The sequence below is a fragment of the Ursus americanus genome, chromosome 33 (genome assembly GCF_024610735.1).
Source record: "Ursus americanus isolate L20-20 chromosome 33, mUrsAme1.1.p, whole genome shotgun sequence".
Classification (NCBI taxonomy): Eukaryota; Metazoa; Chordata; class Mammalia; order Carnivora; family Ursidae; genus Ursus; species Ursus americanus.
The window spans coordinates 15,912,847-15,934,903 of record NC_142159.1 but is presented as its reverse complement, the minus strand read 5'-3'; the positions used below and the strand labels follow the sequence as shown (position 1 = coordinate 15,934,903).

Genomic DNA, 22,057 nt, shown 5'->3' with positions numbered 1-22,057 from the left:
GTTAATGGTGTTTTTGTGTTTGTTTTTTTTTTTAAGAATTCTTCTCTCTTAAAGATAGATACTGAAGTATTTGTAAATGAAATGTAATGTCTGGGATTTGCTTTAGAGTAATGGGGGGAGGGTTAGGAAGGTATAAATGAATAAAATAATGGCTGTTTGTGGGTAATTGTTGATGCTGGATAACAGGTATATGGGTTTCACTAAATTCTATTTTTTGCGTATGTTTGAAGTTTCCCATTAAAAACGAAGTCAAGAAAAGGAAAGAAAAAAGAAGTCACTCAGTACAAATCCCTTTATCAGCCATTCCTAACAGTGCCTTTGGGTACCAGGGCACTGCTATTAACAGGCAGTTGATTTTGGGCAAGTTGCTCCATGTCTTGGGGCCTTAGCTTATTCATCGGAAAAATGTGGACTTCGGGTGAGATTTCTCTTTGAGGGTCCTAAGAAGGGAAAAGGACTATGGGCTTGTAGAGAGAGGCGCCCTAATGGCATGAGGGGTGGGGGTGGGTGTTTTGGAAAAGAATTCACAATAGCTGTATTTGCAGTCTTGAGAAAGGAAAACTTTATTAGTATTATAAAAACCGAGTAGAAACAGAAGTGGAAAGGGAAAAACAAAGGAATCCACACACAGACAAGGGTAGTAGTAAGTAGTAGAGGAGAATAAGGCAAAGTTACATCAGCTCGGGTACGTACAACACGCAACCTCATCAGCTGGGGAAGCCCCGTGGAGACAGCCAGGCTGGAGTCCCCATTGAGAGGCCTGGGCAGGAGCGTCCTCCCCTCAAGTGAGACTTCCAACTGACCCTCCCCATAAGGGCCATATTTATAGGGCAAATAATGGAGTCTGAAGTTAAGCGTTTGTTCTCCTGCATGCGGTTTGGAGCAAGCTGCATTCCTCTGTTACCATGTCTTTACGTCTTCCAGGAGCCTGAGGTGGATGTGTTTGCCTCCCCTCCGGATTCCACTCTGGGGGGCCAGCCCAGCCTGGAGCCGAAGGGGATATAAGGCAAGATTTATAGCTCTTTGGTGTCCAGACCAGAAGGGCTAGTTCTTTTAAGATTTTATTTATTTATTTATTTATTTATTTATTTATTTATTTATTTGAGAGAGAGAGGGAGCACAAGTGGAGGGGGGAGGAACAAGGGGCAGAGGGAGAAGGAGAAGCAGACTCTCCACTGAGCAGGGAGCCCAAGTTGGAACTTGATCCCAGGACCCTGAGAGTATGACCTGAGCAGAAGGCTGAGACACTCAACCGAGTGAGCCACCCAGTCACCCCCAGAAGGGCCAGTTCTGACCTGGAGGCCAGCTAATGTCAACTAACCAGGCTCCCAAGGTCACTCATGCAGGACAAGTCTCACAAACGACATTCTTTAGCCTGCCTGTGTGGGTGCAGATCTGGGTGGTCGGTTAGGCAGGACAAATCACAGAAACCCTCATCCATATAGTACAGTGGGCAAGGACTTAACAATCAGGGCCACGTGAACTTTAATCTCAGCTCTGACACCGCATGTGACCACAGATTGTCACCACCCTTTCCATGCCTCAGTTTCCTTATCTATAAAAATGACGTTCATGGGCGAAAATGAAATTAACAGATGTAAAGACTCTGGCGCGGGGGGTGATTGTCAATACATATGAGTTTCCTTTCTCAGTTTCTCGATTTTGCCCAGGACCAGCGCTGTTCACACTCATAACACTTAATCCCTCCACGCCGGGTTCAAAGTGCACACGGCCGGCCGAGAAGCTACCCGCCGCGCAGGTGCGCGCACGGCGCCCCCTCGCGCCCAACCCGGGAACCGCCGGAGCGGCGGCCCCGCCCCCGGCGCCCGCGCCTGCGCAGAGGCACCGCCCCGAAGTTTGTTGTGGTGCGGAGCGTCCCGGACGCCTGAGGCGGCTGGGAACCCGGTCGCGGTGCCGCCATGGCGGTGCGACAGGCGCTGGGCCGGGGCCTGCAGCTGGGCCGAGCGCTGCTACTGCGCTTCACTGCCAAGCCTAGCCCGGCCTACGGCTGGGGGCGGCCCGAGCGGCCGGGCCCCGCGGCGGGCTGGGGCCGCGGAGAACGCCCCGGCCAGGCCGCGGGACCCGGCGCGGAGCCGCGCAGACTCGGGCTCGGGCTCCCCGACCGCTACCGCTTTTTCCGCCAGTCGGTGGCCGGGCTGGCGGCGAGGCTCCAGCGGCAGTTTGCGGTGCGGGCCCGGGGCGGCGCGGGCCCTTGCGGCCGGGCCGTCTTTCTGGCCTTCGGGCTGGGCCTGGGGCTCATCGAGGAGAAGCAAGCGGAGGGCCGGCGGGCGGTGTCGGCCTGTCAGGAGATCCAGGTGAGCGCCGGCCCGGGGCGGGGCGGGGCTAGTGTGGGGGCGGGGCGGGGGCGGGGCTGGGAGTCACCTGCCTGGGGCCGTGGGGTCTAGCTCTACATCTGTCCCAACTGGAAATGCGTGGGACATCACCAGTTGAGGTTCATTTGCAGTGATACTGGTCTCCTGATTTGGGGCCAGCACCTCACATGTTCTCTTCCTCAAACGGCGTGTTCTGGGAGACATCTGCTAATTTTAGTGCCCGCTGTACCATGGCCGATGGCTTCGTGTAAATTTCCTAAAATGTAATGACAATTAAATCATAACACTTCTTTTCCTGAAGGTAGTTGTCATCCCCAGGTTGTGGACGAGGAGAAGTACTCAAAGAGGTGAAGTAATTTGCTGAAAGTCACACAGCTGTTAGCGGGCAGTGCTCATAGCCTGACTCTCCAAAGCCTGTGCCTTTAACCTAAGCCTCCGCGGTTTAGCCAGTTAGTGACATAGCTGAAGCCAAAGTAAAAACTATGAACAGCAGTAGAAAACATAAGACCTAACCGTTTTTAATTAACCTGTGTAAAGTTATCAGGAGTCACTGGATATGGGGGAGGGGAGGCTTTGTAAATGCTTAAAACAGCTCAGAGACTTGTGTTTCTACTCAACCAAGATCTGTATTAGGCTTGTTCAGACAAACAGAACCAATAGCATATGTTTATTTTAAAAGAGAGAGATTTATTTTAAGGAATTGGCTCTGCAGTTGTGGAGGCTGGCAGATCCAAAATCTGCAGGGTAGTCAGGCAGGCTGGAGACCCAGGAAGAGCCATTGTTGTGGTTCAGGTCTGAAGGTCATCTGCTGGCCCAATTCCCATTTCTTCCAGGGAGGTCAGTCTTCTGGAAGTTAGCACAGCGCCTGCGTTGTACAGGCTAGGGCTGAGGTCGGAGTGACTTGCCCAAGGACACAGCTGATTAAGGACTGGGCAGTGTCTCCCGTGTTTCCTGGTTTCCAGCCCTTGTTCCAGTTCTTCTTACTCATCACCAGAGTGTCTCATGTTTGAGCTCTGGCCAGTTTGGGTGACAGGTGACATCTGGTCTAGTCCCCAGCTGCTGTCCTTGTCAGCAGTAGATGTAGATGTGGGATACATGATGGCAGTTCCCCCAAAATTAAAAATAGAATTATCATTTGACCCAGGAGTTCCATTTCTGGGTATATGCCCCAAAGAACTGAAAGCAGGGACTTGAGCAGATGTTCGTACACCCATGTTCATAGCAGCAGCTTTCACAATAGCCAGAAGCAACCCAGATGTCCATGGATGGATGAATGGGTAAACAAAGTGTGGTGTCTATATACAATGGAGTATTATTGGACCTTGAAAAGAAGTTCTGACACCTGCTACAACATGGATGAAATTTGAAGACATCATGCTAAATGAAATAAGCCAGTCACAAGAGGAGAGATATTGTATGATTCCACTTAATGAGGTACTTAGAGTAGTCAGATTCACAGAACAGAATGTGGAATGGTGGCTACCAGGCACTGGAGGGAGGAGGGAGTGGGCAGTTAGTGTTTAATGTGTATGGAGTTTCAGTTTTGCCAGATGGAGAGAGTTCTGGAGGTGGATGGTGGCGATGGTTGCACAACAGTGTGAACGTGCTTAGTGCCATTGAACTATACATTTAAAAATGATTTAAGTAGTCCATTTTATGTTATGTATATATATATATATATTTTAAAGATTTTATTTATTTATTCGACAGAGATAGAGACAGCCAGTGAGAGAGGGAACACAAGCAGGGGGAGTGGGAGAGGAAAAAGCAGGCTCATAGCGGAGGAGCCTGATGTGGGGCTCGAACCCAGAACGCCGGGATCACGCCCTGAGCTGAAGGCAGACGCTTAACCGCTGTGCCACCCAGGTGCCCCTATGTTATGTATATTTTAACACAGTTTGTAAAAATAATTTTAAACCCTGTACATGAATGTTCATAGCATTATTCATAATAGCAAAATATTAAAAACAACCCTAACATCCTTCAGCAGATGAATTGTTAAACTCTGGTACATCTGTACATAAATATTGAGCAATAACCAGGAATCAACTACTGATACAGATAACAACCTAAATAAACCTCAGGGGTACTACACCTAGTGAAAAAAGTCAATCCCCAAAGGGTACATACTGTGTGATTCCATTTCTATAATATTCTTAAAATGATGAAACTGTAGAGACAGGGAACAGATAAGTGGTTGCCAGAGGACAGGGGCGGGGTGGGGTTAGTGCAGATACAGAGGTAGCGTGAAGGAGTTCTGCAGTGATGGCACAGTTCTGAATATTGGTTGTGGTGGTGATGACACCAATCTGTACGTGGGATCAATGTGGATAGAGCTGGCACCCCTAGCAAGATGGCGGCACCCAGGGCAGGATTGCAGCAGGCTAAGAGAAGACTGGAGGGAGGTTGAAGGAAGAATTTAGGGGCTTTAAGAGTCCCTGCCCCTGGGGGCTCTGGTCTGGAAGGGAGTACCGGTGGCATCCATGGCCTGGGCAGCGCGATGGCCCCAGAGGGCAATCAGAAGAAGGGGAGGTTGCTGCTCCAGTTCTTGGCTGACCGCTTCTATGACGTGGAGGTTCTGAGAGACCACCTGCTCTGAAAGCAGGTATTGACGGTGCACCAGAAAAATCGACCTTCCACCTACATCAAGGGGCGATATGGCCCATACTTCGGGGGTGCCTATAACGTCCTGCAGCAGGGAGGCACAGTCAAGTTTCAGGACAAGGAGTGGATATGGTCAAATGAGCATGGCCACTTCTCTCTTAAGTTCTTGAAGTTCCAGGCAGTGCTTCTAGAGGCCGTCAATGTCAGCAGCTGTGCTGCCAACTACCGAGGCCTGGACAGCTTCTGAACCTCCGCAGACTGGATGTCTCAGACCTCCCTGCCGTGTCCAACCTGGCCCTCACTCAGATCTTGTTGGAGGAGATGCTGTCCAACTGCGAGGTTGTGGGGGCTGACTGGGCTCAGGGCCTCAAGGTGGGGCCAGAAGAGCAGTCTAGGGACACAGCCAGCCCCACCCATCCCTGCCTAGCCCTCGGCCCCCTCCCCATCAAGCTGGATCTCAGCCAGGCTCTGTGGAGCATCCCACAGTTCTCCATACTTCTGGCTTCCATCTGGGTTCACTCAGCGTGGGGGTTGGTGTGGGATGAGGGGTGTGGCATGGCAGGTCAGAGGGGAGGGCATAAGGTTGGGGTATTTATTCCCCACCTCAGGGGCTGTGGCTGGCTGCACCCTGTGCTGAAAGGTCACAGCTCCTATCATCCTTTCGGGCAGCTCTTCCCACATGCTTTGCTTCTCTCCTGGGTTCCAGCAGCCTGTTTCTTGTACCTCTTCAGGCCCGGGGGACGTAAGCAGCCCCAGGGAGCTGCACTTCCCCTGTGGTTTCCCAACCCTGCCCACTACCATGTCCAGAAACTCTGCTCTTTGTCCAGAGACTCTTCTCAAAGTATCCGTACTTGAGTGTGCTGCTGTTTCCTGCTGGGACCCTGACTGGTACACAGGTGCTCCTGGCGTATTTCAGGGCTGCTTCTTCCCTGTGAGGCTGCTCAGCTCACCACACGCTACAGCATCCCCGGCCTACATTCACTAAATGCCCTACACTCACTAGTGCCCTAAGTCCCGCGGTGTTCCCACTTACCAGTTTATTGACCCAGCTCCAAATTCCGCTTTCTTGTTTGCTCTATGAAAATTGACCTGGGCCTTTGAAATAGTTTTCCTTTGCTAAGTGACAAGGTTTGTCAGCAGAGGGCTCAGGAGAGATTACAGGAGGAAAGGCTTTTGCTTCCTGATTCCCCGCCCATGTGCTTGCTCTGTGGGCTCTTGGGCACCTGCATTACATGTGGCCTCCCCAGCACATGGCTCCTGAAGTGCCAGGTGGTCAGCAGCTTCCCCTGGCACTCCTCCCCCCCTTGCCAACAGTTCCAGAGAGCGATGCCTCCTGTGAATGACTCTCCACCCACCCTAGAAGAAGGATTTCCAGTAGATGCCGAGGCACCTTACCAGTGACTCTCTTGTTATTCCAATTTGCTGTTAAAGTCAGTTCTTTGTTTTTAAAAAATATTTTATTTATTTGTGAGAGAGAGAGTGTGAGCACACAAGCAGGGGGAGCAGCAGGCAGAGGGAGAAGCAGGCTCCCCGCTGAGCAAGGAGCCCGATGCAAGACTCGATCCCGGGACCCTGGGATCATGACCGGAGCCGAAGGCAGATGCTTAGCCAACTGAGCCACTCAGGCATCCTTCAATTAATTCTTTATATTAAACTTCACCTATTAAAAAAAAATTGCATAGAGCTGCACACATACACGAATGAATGCAGGTTTAAAAAGATGTAAAAACTGAGTAAGGTGTGTAGTCTAGTTGACAGCAGTGTACCAATTCACTGTCCTGGTTTTGATACTGAATTGCTGCTTTATAAGATGTCACCGTGGGAGGAAACTGGGTAAAGGAACACAGGATACTTTGTACTTTTTTTTTTTTTTTTTTGCATCTTCCTGTGAGCCTAAATTATTTCAAAATTAAAACTTAAAAAAGTATGTCTCATTCTCAAAGCCATGGTTGATAAAGGATTACTCTACAGAACATTGCTTCTGCTGCATGGTGTTTAGAAACTAATTGGCAAGGCAAGATAGACTTTTTTTTTTTTGTTAAAAGTTCTCATACAAGGTGTATTAGCTTATAGATACCCAGTGCTGTAGGAATGCTTCAGAAGGACAGGTTGCTGTGGACTGGGTTGTCCAGTCTGGTTCTAGAGGAGGGAGGAGCTTCAGCTGGGACTTGATGGATGAGTAGGGATGAGCCTGGCAGAGTGACTCCACAGAAACAAGCACAGAGAGGGGCGTGTGAAAGATGAGTGTGGGAGTGCAGAGTAGAGCCCAGTGAAAGCTTTCACAAATAGGAAGCACCAGACCAAGGTGCTTGAGTTAGGTGTTTGAGCAGAAGAGTGACGTGTGAACGCGAAACTGGTAACCAAGGGGTTAATGGGACTAATAAGCAGCAGCTGCAGCTTTTTACCCAGACTTTCTCCACTTGCTTTGAAATATCCCTGACTCTTCTCCCCGGGGGAGGCAGATTTGAAGCTTCTTCCCCCATCTTCTTATTTGGTGGTCTCTCAAAAAACAAAACAAAACAAAACAAAACAAAAACAAAAAACCCTTACCTTGCTGCACTCACTGTCTCAGTGATTTTGCTGAGAGGGAGCTCTTGGCAAGTGGTTGGTCAGACCCCCAGCCAGTACGGGGGAATGCGGTGACTGGTCCAAGCGACTGCCTAGGCTTTTGTCCTAGGGACTGTCCCCAGACTCCCGCCCCCACTGGGCACTGCCAACTTTGGGCATCTAATTTAACTCTTGCAGCAAGGAAGCAGTTTTTGGCTTCGGTTTGGACACGTGTCTCTTGGTGAGTATTTCGTGTGCAAGGCCATGTGAGCTTATTTCCTCTTCCTGGTGGGTTGCCTCCGAATAGGGGGATCCGTGTGGCTCTCTGAGCCGTGGCCTCCTCATCTGAGAGTTCGCTAGGAAGCTGCTCCGTTCAGTGGGTGAAGCCCTGGCTTTGGGGGAGGAACCCGTGCTCACAGAGGTACTCAGGGCCCCATTTGGTTTGTCTGTTGCTGCAGCTTTTGGTATCTTTGGACAAAACCAGCCATGTTCTAATTGGAAAATAGAAAGTGAATTTGATTTCCCAATGCAGCCCATACTTGGGCAGTCTTTGTTTTGCTGCACTGCTTAATCATAATATTCATTAGACTGGAGAAAAATGCCCAATTAATAGAGCCGTACATTAGGATATATTTGGAAATTGGGCCTTTAAGATTTTGTTTGCCTCTCATTTGTATATTTGTGTGTCTGTGTATGTATTTTGTAAATGTGAGATTTTTTTTTTTCTCTACCTCTGGATGGTGTTGCTAATAGTAATTTGTAGAAGAGCTCAATTTAGTTGGTGTAAAGGCAAATGGTTGTAAGAGTTGGGCCTTCTAGGGGCCTCTGGATGGCTCAGTTGGTTAAGCATCTGCCTTCGGCTCAGGTCGTGATCTCGGGGTCCTGGATCAGGCCCCACAGGGAGTCTCCTTCTCCCTCTCCCTCTGTGCTCAATCTCCCTCTCAAATAAATAAATAAAATCTTAAAAAAAAAAAAAGAATTGGGCATTCCAATACCAAGAAAAATACTTTGAAGTTCATGTGATCTGTGAGAACATTCAATATTAAAGCTAATTTAAAGTTGTTGGTTTAATCACAATGGACATGTTTTTAAAGTTGCCAGTAGTAGAGTTAGAACTTTTGTTCTGCCTGTATTTACTGAAAGTCGGATAGGTTCATGTTATAAAGTATTATGGATAATCTAGACATAATTGTTGAGAACAAACATTTGCTTTTGGCTTCTATTAAGGGTAACAATTCTGTATGCAAGGAAATTGTGGCTGATTATTTAAGAAGGAAAACTTAGGACAAAACCTGAATATAAGAAGAAAAGTTGTAGAAGGTCTGTGAGAAAGGAATCTTTGGAAAGGAACTTTGTTCATGGTCAGGACCAAGATTTTGGAGATTAGTAAAGAAGTTTATTAGGGAGTGATCAACAGGTGGGGAACAGACAGGTGGTTAGAACAGGATCAGGGGGGCGCCTGGGTGGCACAGCAGTTAAGCGTCTGCCTTCGGCTCAGGGCGTGATCCTGGCGTTATGGGATCGAGCCCCACATCAGGCTCCTCCGCTGGGAGCCTGCTTCTTCCTCTCCCACTCCCCCTGCTTGTGGTCCCTCTCTCGCTGGCTGTCTCTATCTCTGTCAAATAAATAAAATCTTAAACCTTTAAAAAAAAAAAAAGAACAGGATCAGGCAGAGGTCAAACAGTGATACAACATTAACAGAAGCCTCAGCCCATTCTCCGAGGAGTTCCAAAAGCTGATGACCCTTCAGAACCATCCGAAATTGGGGCAAAGCACTGGATTTTATGTGCTCCTATTGAACAGTCACTGGATGGGACCACCTGGGAAGAGGGCATGACCTCAGCAAGGCCGCTGTCTTCAGTCAGGGCCCTCCCTGATGACCACTGAGAGCTGAGGACTGTTGGCAACATTCCCACAGCTGAAGGTCCTTCATTCCTGATGGAGTTTCTGGCCAGCACGTCCCAGCACCCGCCACAAAGGCTCAGATCCATGCAGCACCCCGGTTGGCCCTGTCTCAGTGAGCGTACGTCAGCATGGGCCATGACAGGGAGGGACAACAGAGGGACTGCATACATTTTTTAAAAATTTCATCTTGTTGGAATGAATGAGTTTTACTCTCAGAAGTACATCAGTACAATTGAAATATGTTTTTCCTATTAAAATGTCCATTTTCTTAGTTATTGGTCTACTCTTAAGAAATTATAAACAAAGACCTTTTTTTTTTTTTAAGATTTTATTTATTTATTTGACACAGTGAGAGACTGCCAGTGAGAGAGGGAACACAAGAAGGGAACACAAGCAGGGGGAGGAGAGGAAGAAGCGGGCTCCAAGCAGAGCAGGGAGCCGGACGTGGGGCTTGATCCCAGGACTGTGGGATCAAGCCCTGAGCCGAAGGCCGAGGCTTAACGACTGAGCCACCCAGGCGCCCCAACAAAGGCTTTTTTTTTAATCTTCCTAGAAGAAAAGTTTCCGTGTTTTGTCTTTATTAGGTCTTTACTTCAGACAGTTGAATCTTAATATTAAAAGAGCTAAGTTTTGCCCTTTAGAGAGCTCTGTTTGCCTTTAGAATCTTACTGCCACCTTGGTTAAATAGATAATTAAGTATAAGTTTTGTAATGATCTGTAATCCTATTTAGGCATGTGCTTTAAAACCTTATATTTTTGACCCAATTCCCAAGATCTAACTTCTAACTGAATTTTTTTTTATTAAATGAGGCTTGTTCATTTGGTATGTCATATTACATGGGAAGCATTGTCAAATAAGGGTGATAAACCTTAGATTATTGTTATATGGATGAATGCGATAACTGTTCCAGAAATATAAAATTCCTAAGGTTTTGATATGTCCTGGTATAATGTCATCACTTGTTCTAATTATTGAAATGTGTGTCACAGAAAAACTGGCCATTTTTGAGTCTTTTGTCATTTATAGTCATTGTTTTACTCTGATGCTATTACAGATACGTTTCAGCTTCAAGGAGATTCATGGAAAGGACTTTTGATAAGTACAGGTCTCTGATACCTTAAGATCGTAAAACCAAGCAGAACAAGAATTAGTAACATGGGACTGAATGAATTGAGGAAGATGATTACTCTTATTTGAAATGTTGCTGGTTCTCTAATGTTTGCTTTTCCAGATTTAAGGAAACTGTTTTTCTCTTAAGTTGTTATGACTTGCAGAAATTTGGTAAAATATACCTTTGTAAACAAATATGAAATATTTATCTTTTTCTCCCCACCTGATCCCTCCAGATTCAGAAACTCTCAGTGAGTATTCTCTATTTTCATGGCAGTATATTTATTTGCATAAGTTCAGTTAAGAATCTGTTCTTATGATAACACACAATTGGAAACATTAGTTGTATTATCAAGGCTTTGCCTGGAATATCCTCTTTGAAGGTGACATGTATAGGCTCAGATATGACCAGACAGCTTTAAGGAACTAAGGTTGACTTTATGCAGCCAATGAAGCCCCTTGGAAGAATCAGCCTAATACCTTGCTTATAGGGTTCCCAGCAGCCTTACCAGGTGAACAAAGAAGGTCATGTCCTGGCAGGTGCAGGAACCTCAGGTTATTTTGGGGACCTCAAGAAGAGAGGAATTTACCCGAATCTATAGGTATTGCTGGCAAAGTCTGATGGCAGGTATTTGGCTTGGTTTCTTAGCCTTGAGAGACTATTAAAAGTTTGGTCTGAAATTCCTTATGAGAAGTTCCAGCAAAGCAGATTTTCTGTTTAAAAATAAAGCAAACCCTATATGGCCAATCACTATTTATTCTTGCAGCACTTATGTAAATAAATAGGCCAAGATTGTTAAAACTGGAGTCTTAATTTGGCTATCTTTGGTGGAAATGAGGGTGATTTTAGAAAGAGAAATCACACATTTGGGGAAGTTAGAGTAACTGTCTTTGGGTGTTTGTTGTTTCCCTCTAAAATTGGGCTGGATCCTGAATTCTGGTTTCCTCCAGTATCTGGTTATGATTCTCCAAACTAAGGTTTCCAATTTTCTCTCATTCCCTGTAGCTTTCTCCTGAAGCCCTGCAAACTGAAGCTAGACAACTTGGGGTAGACTTTAGATATTTTAGAATTATTAGAGCTGTTTTGGAGCCCAAGAGGCAGCTGTTGTTGGCTGCCAAGGACACCAAAAATGGAACTGCTTGATTGCCCAAGGGAACGATCGGACAGATCAAGGTGCCAGGCTGGCAGCCCACACAAAAACTCCAAAACCCTTTATAGTAGACACTAAAAAGTAGATACCAAAGCCCCTTTAGTAGCAGACGTAGACTTAATCAAACATCAACCCTAGTATTCCTCTGAAGATATAAGGAGAGCTGCCCATCCACAGCTCCTGAGAACCATCCAGTAGCTTCCTGCCACGGCCCTTGCACAGAGAGCTGTCTCTGTAATCCAGAGCCTCCAAGGTTGTGCTGGGAGCTTGACTAGCAAGGTGTGCCAGCTGCAGAAGTTAGAAGTTTTGACCTCTTAACTAACGCAGTGCTCTGATTGCAGTGAAGGTACAGAGTTTGAGAAAAAATTATTCTGAACAATGGGAGAGAAAGGTAGCTTGGCCTAACCCCAGGATGAGCAGTAAAACCCAATTTGATTGTGTTTTTATTAGCTCTTCATCTTGTCAGTGGGGAGGCCTTGCCTGGCTCTACTTCCCTCCTCCCCCCCCACCCTTTACTTGAGTCTTACTAGGCATCCTGACTCATTGTGCATGTTTTGTTCCTCACAGGCAATTTTTACCCAGAAAAACAAGCTGCTGCCTGGCCCTTTGGACACCAGACGCTGGCAGGGCTTCCGGCTGGAGGAGTATCTGATAGGGCAATCCATTGGCAAGGGTTGCAGTGCTGCTGTGTATGAAGCCACCATGCCTGTGTTGCCCCAGAACCTGGAGGTGGTGAAGAGCATCAGGCCTCTTCCAGGCGGAGGCCCAGATGTCATTCCACGAGAAGAGGAGCCAGCTTCACAGGCCCCTGCCTTTCCCTTAGCCATCAAGATGATGTGGAATATCTCGGTGAGGAGGGGGCATTTCATCTTTGAATTGGGCATTTCTCAAAACACCAGGCACCTGGGTGGCTCAATCGGTTAAGCGTCTGCCTTCTGCTCAGGTTGTGATCTCAGGGTCCTGGGATCAAGCCCCACGTGGACTCCATGCTCCTCGGGGGAGTCTGCTTCTCCCTCTGCTCCTCCCCCTGCTTGTGATCTCTCTCTCTCAAATAATAAATAAAAAAACACACACACACAAGCGAGGCCCAATCTTGGTGGACGTGCTAGTGCTTTCTCCCAGGAGGCAGACAGGCGGGCTCTCCGCAGCATGGGCGCCCGTATTGCTAGGCTTCCTCGCCCTCTCATGCAAGAGTCTGAAGCAGTTTCGGATTGTAATGTCTGCCAATCACCTGAGGATCCGGTTAAAAGGCAGATTCTGGTCAGCTGGCCTGGGGTTGGGGCTGGGATTCTGCCTTTCTAACCACTCCCAGGCGATGCCCATGCTTGTGGTCTGGGCCACACACAGCAGTAGGTGCCTAAGCCCCTGGTGCCTCCTGATCCAGTTAGCTGATCCAGTTAGCTGAATTCAGGTCTGCCGTTCCCACCACCCTCCCTCTTTCCCTCCCCTGACCTGCCTCACTAGAGAGGAGAGGCCACACTCCTGTCCTCCAGACTCCCCCTTCAACTCCTCCTCCAGATCAGAGGCTTGCTAGTCACCTCCCTGCTCTCAACTCTGGGAGGACTCAAGGCTTAGAGAAATTGAGTGTTTTCCCTCCACAAAAACAAAGATTTCGTCTAGAGCAATTTCTTTCTCTTCTCGCTGTGGGTTTAGAAAATTAAGACCCGATGTTCCTTCTGCCCAGAGCATCCGCCCAAACCTAAGATGGGACACAGTCATGGCAGCTTGTGCTGGACACTGAAGAATGCAGTTTCTGGTTTTGATCTGGAGGATGAAGGTTATGCCTTTCCAAGCTAGGTGACTAGCTAACAAGCAGCCAAGGCCTTTGCCTGTGAAACAGCCAGGGTTAGCATCAGAACTTCCAGATGGGCATGCCACGTACTGCACTCACAAAAGCTAAATGACTTGACTCCGTCTCCTAGGGCGTTCCTAACGGGTTCCACAGGATCGGAAAGCACTTTGGAATGAAACAAGGAAAATGGGTGCTTTTGCCTGTCTTTGGTTCTTGCTATTGTTCCTTTTTACTGAGGGGCTGGGGAAGGCCGTCCTGTGATTCAGCACAGCCTTCCCCGGGGTGGGTTTGTCTGGCTCTGCCTGTCCGCTGAAGGCAGCCTGCAAGGGGGAGTCTTAGTGACCCAGTGGCCAGTTTGAGCCTGGTGGTGACTGGAGGCATTGATGGCGGGAAGAATAGTCCCTCACCCTATCTTGCCATCTCTTCCTGCCCTGGGCACCTGAGCTGCCAGGAGTTTGAGGTGTGGTGTTGAAGCCCCCTGGGAGTTGGCACAGGTGGCATCTCCACCCTCTCTCCCAGGAGAGACTAGGTTGGCTTGCTATTTCAGAGTTTATCTTTTTTTTTTTAAGATATTTATTTGAGAGAGAGCAGGAACAGGGGAAGGGGCAGAGGGAGAGGGACAAACAGACTCCCCGCTGAGCAGGGCCACCCCCCCCATGGGGCTCAATCCCAGGACCCTGAGAGCATGACCTGAGCCACCCAGGCACCCCCAGAGAGTTTATCTTATCTTGAACGTCAAAACCAATTCTAGGAGCACCTGGCTAGTTCAGTCAGTGGAGCACACAACTCTTGATCTTGGGGTTGTGAGTTTAAGCCCCACATTGGGTGTAGAGATGACTTAAAAATAAAATCTTAAAAAAAAACAAACCCCAAACAGTTCTAGCCAGTAGCTGTTTGGTCCAGATTACAAGAAGGCCTTGGACATGCTCAGGTCTGTGTAACCCTGAACTCGGATTGTGTTCCAGGCGGGCTCCTCCAGTGAAGCCATCTTCAGCACAATGAGCCAGGAGCTAGTCCCAGCTAGTCGAGCGGCCTTGGCTGGGGAGTACGGAGCGGTCACTTACAGGTAAGCACGCATCTGCCTGCTAGACTGGCTGGGAGTTCTTTGAGAACAAAATCCTCCCCTGTGTCCTCAGAGCGGTGTCGGACAGACGTGTCATAGTGAATGCTCACGAGTGATGTAGTTAATGGTGGCTGTGTCGTTGGAGAATTCAGCTTGGGGGAGATTGCAGATCATCTGACTCCAACTGAAGATGCAGGTGGCTGGAGCAGAGAGAGAAGCCCATCCCAAAATGCCCCAAAATTGATCTGACTTCTGATTCTTAAGTCATGTCCAGGTGGAACGCCACCCATTCATACAAACTGAACTCTGTTCCCAATGCAGGTAACATTCATTCCAGTCTTGGCAGTGCAAAGAGCTTAAAAAAAATGTGTCCTGTTCCCCAAGAGTTGTGTGTGTGGCAGAGGAACCAGACAAGTTGGGAGCAGAGGTCAGGGTGGTAAGTGCTAGAATCATGGATGCTCAGGGGCTGAGGGGAGCCCATTCGGAAAGGCCTCGGAAAGGGACCATCAGCACAGCCTTTTGAAGATGAATAGGCACCACTTGGGCAGAGAAGTAGGCAAAGAGGCCTTCTCCACAGAGGGACGAGGGGGTGGATGGCCACCCACACTCCTAGCTCTTTGTAGGCGCTGGCGTGTGGCGGTGAGATGAGTGCTGAGCAGTGACAGGTGTGCTCACTTTCGTGTTTGCAGACCACCGGGAAGAGCTGCATCTGGCAGCTTACTAGCGGAGTGGTGTATAGCCCTCGTGCTGTCAGAAGCGGGAGGGAGGCACGGGGCCTGGAGAGAGCACATGAAAAGCCCCTTCCATGGTTGGAAGGCCCTCGTGTGACTGAGGGGCCGCGCAGGCCAACAGAAGCAGCTGCTTGGTGGGTTTGGTGTCCACCTCTTAGTCCTTTGTGGGGAAAAGAAAGTCCGCTTTGTAGGGAATGGCTGCTGCTTTTGGGGGCGACTGTTACGTCAGGCGTCTGTGTTCAAGACTTGGGCCTGCTGCCGTGCCGGCGCGTGGGCGTGAGCGCTGCCGTCTCCGCTGCAGAGGCTGCGCAGACCTCCCGTCTGAAGTGCTCCCTGTCAGCCTCCAGCCCCTTACCCGGCTTTCCGTTTTTCACAGCATTTATCACCACCTGCCCTTAAATCAGAGATGTCTTTGTTTATTCTGTCTCTCCCGTTGTACGACGCGCACTCTGAGGGCAGGGCTTTTCGGTTTTGTTTTCTGCGTAGCCCTGCAGCTCAGTGTCCATCGAATGGCTCCATGAATGTGACAGAGGGTCTGTTACCTAAAGTACTGACGACACCAGCGACTCAGTCCCTGAGAGTGCTCTGGGCTTTTTTCTTTTCTTTTCTCTCTCTCTTTTTTTTTAAGATTTTATTTGACAGAGAGCCAGCCAACGAGAGAGGGAACACAAGCAGGGGAGTGGGAGAGGAAGAAGCAGGCTTCCAGCGGGGCAGGGAGCCTGATGAGGCCTCAATCCCAGGATTCTGGGATCACGCCTTGAGCATAACGAATGAGCCACCCAGGCACCCCCTCTGGGCTTACTTCTGTCTAAGCCTCTGCTCCTCTAGGGACCTCAGGCTCAGCCCTTGTGATCTGCTCCTACGTCTCCCGCCTGATCTCTGATCTCGTCCCATTTACACCCCGTGCTCCATACTGAATTCATACTGTCCCTAAATGCACCATGCTCCTCTGTGCCTGTCTTCTGTACACGCAGTTAGCTCTCTTTGGGCTGCCCTCCTCACAGCCTCCTGTCCCACTCCACATCTCAGTTCAGACACCCCCCCCCACACACACACCTTGCACAGCCACACTTCCCCTAGGCTCCTACAACCACCGGGCAGAGCTTTCCTGCTGTGATCCTGATTCTCCCACTAGCCCCAGTGGCCCAAGGCTAGGAACAAGTCTTAAATCCCTTGACTGCTTATGGGGTGCACTCAGGTGGACTCGAGAAAGAGCAGTAGGCCACACAGAGACTGGCTCCACAGAGCTCGGGAACTGAGGCCCGTCTTAAGACAGGGGTGGGCATCTTGCTCCCTCAGTATTGTCTTCATGTCTCTGGGCTTCTCCTTTCTCTGCTCTCTGCCATCACCTCCCCCCACCCCCACCCCGTGTCCTCAGTTCTTACCCCACAGCTCTTCCGTGTTTGTGTGCCTTTGGTTTCAACATCTCTTTGGCTTCCCATGGCCCCAAGCAAGTCTTATAGCACCCTTCACCTTCAGCTCCATTCCTGACTGCTAGGTTACTACCATGTCTTTTCACTAGTGCTCCTCAAAAAGATAATTTAACTGGCCCCCATCCCTTTTCCCACCAACCATTTGTATCTCAGATATGACTGCAGGCTTCTTGCCCTGAGGCCAGGTGCCCACCTAGTGCGTACTGGCTGAGAGGTGGGGCAAAGCAGGCTGACTCACCCACCCAGAACACAGCCACTGTACCTCAGCAGGGCTGTGGGTGTGGGGCTCCCCGAGGGGGAGGATGGCTTCTGTACCACAAACTGCATCTGTGTCCGTTCATTCTTTCAGCAAAGGTTTTGTCGGTTGTTTTTTTTTTAAAGATTTTATTTATTTGAGAGAGTGCACAAGCAGGGGGAGGGGCAGAGGGAGAGGGACAGGCAGACACCCCACTGAGCAGGGAGGCCGATGCAGGGATGTGGGGCTTGATCCTCGGACCATGACCTGAGCCAAAGGCAGATGCTTAACTGACTGAGCCACCCAGGCGCCCCTCAACAAAGGTTTGAGCTCATACTACATGTTAAGGGTTATGTTAGAACTTGCCATCAGATTCTAGGTCCTTTATATAAGTATTAACCTTATAACTTATGTTACTACCTTATTCCCTTTGGCAACTGAGACTGAGACCAGAGAAGTAACCTGGCCAAGGGCTTACCCTAGCAGACCTGGAATTCAAACCATATAGTCTGATTCCAGAGTCTCACCACTGTATTCTGCTGCATGGGATCAATGGATGGACAGACAGATGGACCAGCGGAGTCATTAAATATGACAAGTCATTCCGAAGGGGTTTGTTTTTTCACTCCAACACCAGGTTCTGCACCTGATATATAGCAGATCTATAGTACACATTTGATAAATTAAAAAATGGGTGAATGTATTTATCATGGCATAATTATCTTTCCAACTGTTGTATCTGATACTGGACTCCTACGTTTGTCCCATTTGGCTGAAACAGAAGATTCAAGGGAGGTCCCAAGCAACTGGCCCCTCATCCCAACATCATCCGGGTCTTCCGTGCCTTCACCTCCTCAGTACCACTGCTGCCAGGGGCCCTGGTCGACTACCCTGACGTGCTGCCCCCACGTCTTCACCCCGAAGGCCTGGGCCACGGGCGGACGCTCTTCCTTGTTATGAAGAAGTAAGTAGGAGTTGGTCGTGCCTCTGTGTACCTGGAGCCACAGGGTGGCAGGGAGGAGGACCCTCACCTGTGCCGAGGGCATACTGTCCCAGAAAGCGGGGTGTCTCTGGGGTGACTTTTCATGAAAACAGAATCTCCTCTTCATTCAGAACCTAGTTCTCACTAGTGATTTTAGTCCATTTGACTCTTGTCCCCTCTCTATGGTTTGCCTTACCAGTTGTGTAAAAACAGTTCTCCTCCCTAATCCTCTGTACCTCCTGGCATTGCGGTCACTGGCGGGAGGAAGGAGTATCTGTACCATTACTTCCATCATGTGGGGCCCCAGCTCTCCCTTCCTAACTTCAGGATAATGGGTGGTAACAAAGAATATTGGGCCCGGGCGGGGGGGATAAAAAAAACTCCATCAAGAGGCCCTGTCACCCTCTCCACCAGCTACCCCTATACGCTGCGCCAGTACCTTTGTGAGAACACCCCGAGCCCCCGCCTCGCCACGGTGATGGTCTTGCAGCTGCTGGAGGCGGTGGATCATCTGGTTCAACAGGGCGTCGCACACAGAGACTTAAAATCTGACAATATTCTCGTGGAGTTGGATGCAGGTGGGTCCCGGCTGCACCCTCCCAGCTCTCCAGGGGCACCAGACTTCAGGTCTGCAGACACTTAGGACTCTTCCTGTTCTTTGGATTTTATTTTCTATTAGAAGTTGTGTCTTAATTTAGCTCTGTACCCAAGAGATGAGCAATCCCTCCTTCAAAATGGAGGCTTTCGTTCTTTGTGGGGCTTGCGGAGTGATGGTTAATAGTCCCCGAGTTCCCGTTTGTTGCCCACTTACAGAAAAACCTCAGTGGTGGAAGTTTTCTCAAAGAAGAGAGAGACTTAGCTCAGTAGGAAAAAGAATTTTCAAAGAGTTGTCCACATGTAAGCCCAGCTGCCCCTGGAAATAATGAGTTCCCCAGGTCCCCACACAGGAAGCACTGACGTGAGGCTGGATGGCCACTTAACCTGCGATATTGTAAAGGGGAGTCGTAGATCCGGTAAATTTTGGGCTAGAAGATTTAAAGTCACGTGCTATTAAATTGCTAGAGGAACTAGCTCTTTAAAGGAAGTCTGTGTTAATCCTTTCACAGATAACTAAATCCTGACATACCTGTTTCTTAGGTTTGGATTTGGGGTTTCAAGTTCAGATCAAAGATCCTTGGGGCATAAGAGCTCTTAGAGCCAAATGCCATCTGCTGAGTAAACCAGGAGCAGCTCCTTCAGTCTTGGGATAGCTCTGATTACTTGATCTGTTACATTGAGCCAAACTTCTATCCAGTTCTTTGCTTGAGGGGTTTAGTTTCCCTGGAGGCACACTCGCGCTCCTGTTGAGTGCTCTGTTAAGGGCTCTGGTGAGTGGCCACCCACCCAGCCTTGGATGACTGCACTGCATTCCCGGGCCGATACTGTGTCCCTGTTAGCCCCTCACCTACGCCTTGATGTCTGTAGCAGCTCCTAGGAAGGACTCTCGGAGAAGATTAGTCCCTCACCTCTGCCTGTCCCTTCCCAGATGGCTGCCCCTGGCTGGTGATCACTGACTTCGGCTGCTGCCTGGCTGACGAGCGCACCGGCCTGCAGCTGCCTTTTACCAGCTGGTACGTGGATCGGGGCGGAAACGGCTGCCTGATGGCCCCAGAGGTGAGTCCCATGGGGCATGTCCCATGCCGTCAGCGGACTTCTCATCATGTTTCCACTGACGGAGAGGACGAGACTCGCTGCCTCGTTACCCACGCAGCACCTTGTTTTTTCTGACCCTTAATTTGGCACAAGTCCCTTGCCCCGTGTGTTAATTTGGCCCTCCCTGATGTTCACAGGAGATGCCTGTTTTGGCGGCACAAAGACAGCCTAAACAGATTCTTCTGGGGCTGAGCCACAACTCACTCAAATTCCAGGTTCCTTGGGACAGAGTTCAGATTAGCCCACGAGTCAGGTGCTGTGTAGGTACAGGAATGCGTTCAGTATGCCAGCAGCCTGAAGCTCACCTGTGCCTTTCCAAACAGGTGTCCACCGCCTGCCCTGGCCCCAAAGCGGTGATTGACTACAGCAAGGCGGATGCCTGGGCCGTGGGTACACTCGCCTATGAAATCTTTGGGCTCTCCAATCCCTTTTATGGCCAGGGCAGGGCCCACCTTGAAAGCCGCAGTTATCAGGAGGCTCAGCTGCCCGCACTGCCTGAGTCGGTGCCTCTGGAGGCAAGACAGCTGGTGAGGTCACTGCTCCAGCGAGAGGCCAGCAAGGTGAGGTCATCCCCAGGTTTTGCAGGGATTGTGGAGGTTTATGTTCCAGAGTAAAGATAGGTTTGGGCAAGACTAGAGTGACAGCTCCTCTTAGAAAGATAAAGGTGAAGTACAGAAGAACAAACTAGTATAAACACGAGTAGGGGAGCTAGCCACCAAATCAGAATTCCAGCAATGCAACTCTTCCTGGCTTTAGTTACTTAGAAGAGGATCTATTTTTAAGAAATGTTTAATGGAGTTGTAGCTTATAGGAACAGGTGACACCTAATGAGACATGTAAAGACCTCTTCCAAGAGCAGATCTGGACATTTCAAAACTAATAAGGGAAAATAAAGGCTAGCATATATGAAGCCGTGATTGGCCGTGGCAGGCCCACTTCATCTGGCATGCCTCGTGGAAGGGCACAAAGGCAGATAGATAGGGTTCAAACTGTTCTGCCACTTCCTCCTACTGGGCGGCATGCTGTCAGGGCCACAGCCCGTGCTCACTGCTACCAGTTACTGAATGATGAGAGGACCCCTCGCACCAGAACGTGCTAGGACCCAGGCGGTTTGTGGGCCTTTCTTGAGGGGGAGGTTGTTTCAACAATGCAGACTACCAGGGGCATATGTGTGTACCTGGAAAAGCCTGGAACAGCGGGTAGAGAGCAGCCAGAAGGTGTCAAATGAGTGAATAGTATTATAGGAGGGAGAGATGATAAAGGGGTGGACAAGAATTTGGTTGGGGCCAGAGAAGGGAAGACCCTAAAATGAGAATTCATTAACAAATCGGGTTGTGGGTCGAATGCTTTGTCAGTGATGTTCTAAACTTCCGCTTCCCTGCCTGTTGCAGAGACCATCTGCCCGAGTAGCTGCTAACGTACTTCATTTAAGCCTCTGGGGTGAACATACTCTAGCCCTGAAGAACCTAAAACTAGACAAAATGATCAGCTGGCTCCTCCAGCAGTCAGCTGCCACTCTGTTGGCTGACAGGCTCACAGAAAAGAGCTGCGTGGAAACCAAGATGAAGATGTTATTTCTAGCCAACCTGGAGTATGAAGCGCTGTGCCAGGCAGCCCTGCTCCTCTACTCCTGGAGAGCAGCCCCGTGAGGGCTCCGCTGTAGCTGGTGTCTCACTAAAAGAGCTTAGCAACGTCTGTGTGGTGCTGGTCTGTGAGTGCTGCGGGCGGGGTCCCAGGCGCGAGGGCGGGCGGCGCGAGGAGGAGGGCGCGGAGAGGCTGGTCAGCGCTAGAGAAGGCCTCTGGTTTGGCAAACGGAAGGAACCCCTGGTGGCAAAGTTCATGGTCTGTAGCTACTAACTAACTAACTCACCCTAGCTGTGCGATTTTAGGTGCATCGTGTAACCTGTGTGAGGTTCTCTCACCTGTGCTGTGGGAACCTGGACTAGAGCGGAGCTAGAGGAGCTGGCAGACTTTCTGCGGAGGGTCCGATGGTAAATACTCCAACTGTCGTGGCTACGCCACTGTTGTTACAGCACAAAAGCAGTCTGAAATATGTAAATATACTGAAATTTGAATTTCATGTGTCACTAAGTTTTTTTTCAACTATTTAGAAATGTGAAAACCACTTTTGGCTTGCAGGCCAGACTGGCCCACAGGCCATAGTTTGCCAACCCCTGGTCTAGGGCCTAACTCTAGAAAGAATCACTAGGCCCCCTGTAAGTGCTAACAACATGGTAAGATCGGAGTACAAATCTGCAGCTGAGAAGAGGGTCTGGGTGTTAACTGTGGGCCAAAAAGCCCTACCTTCCTCACAGACCTCTGCGAAGTCCAGGGCCGCGTGGATCTGTTCGAAGAGGGTCCAGGCAAGGCAGGGGCTATTAGGGCAGCACGAGACCCCAGGAATGGACTCTGGCTCATTTGAAAGTGGCAGCCAGGACCTCGGTGTGCATGTTTCCTGAGCTAAGGCAGACATTTGCC

At 49.5% G+C, this 22,057-nt stretch overlaps 1 protein-coding gene and 1 pseudogene across 1 annotated transcript; both read left to right on the top strand.

The window, feature by feature from the left end:
• The first annotated feature begins 1,848 nt into the window (after positions 1-1,848).
• PINK1 (PTEN induced kinase 1) lies at positions 1,849-21,659 on the top strand. The gene is made up of 8 exons (XM_045782054.2): positions 1,849-2,315; positions 12,219-12,500; positions 14,409-14,509; positions 17,687-17,869; positions 18,302-18,465; positions 19,413-19,540; positions 19,903-20,139; positions 20,971-21,659. The coding sequence occupies exons 1-8, from the start codon at positions 1,920-1,922 to the stop codon at positions 21,226-21,228; spliced, it is 1,749 nt and encodes a 582-aa protein (XP_045638010.1). The 5' UTR covers positions 1,849-1,919; the 3' UTR covers positions 21,229-21,659.
• Positions 2,326-9,144, top strand: LOC148107228 (distal membrane-arm assembly complex protein 2 pseudogene; annotated as a pseudogene).
• Positions 21,660-22,057: the final 398 nt, after the last annotated feature.

Bases quoted from the DNA above. Each gene is read 5' to 3' on its own strand.
- PINK1 (XM_045782054.2), top strand. From the start codon at position 1,920: ATGGCGGTGCGACAGGCGCTGGGCCGGGGCCTGCAGCTGGGCCGAGCG. The intron at 14,510-17,686 runs GTAAGCACGCAT...TGGCTGAAACAG, and splicing joins TACGGAGCGGTCACTTACAG to AAGATTCAAGGGAGGTCCCA. The intron at 17,870-18,301 runs GTAAGTAGGAGT...CCTCTCCACCAG, and splicing joins CTCTTCCTTGTTATGAAGAA to CTACCCCTATACGCTGCGCC.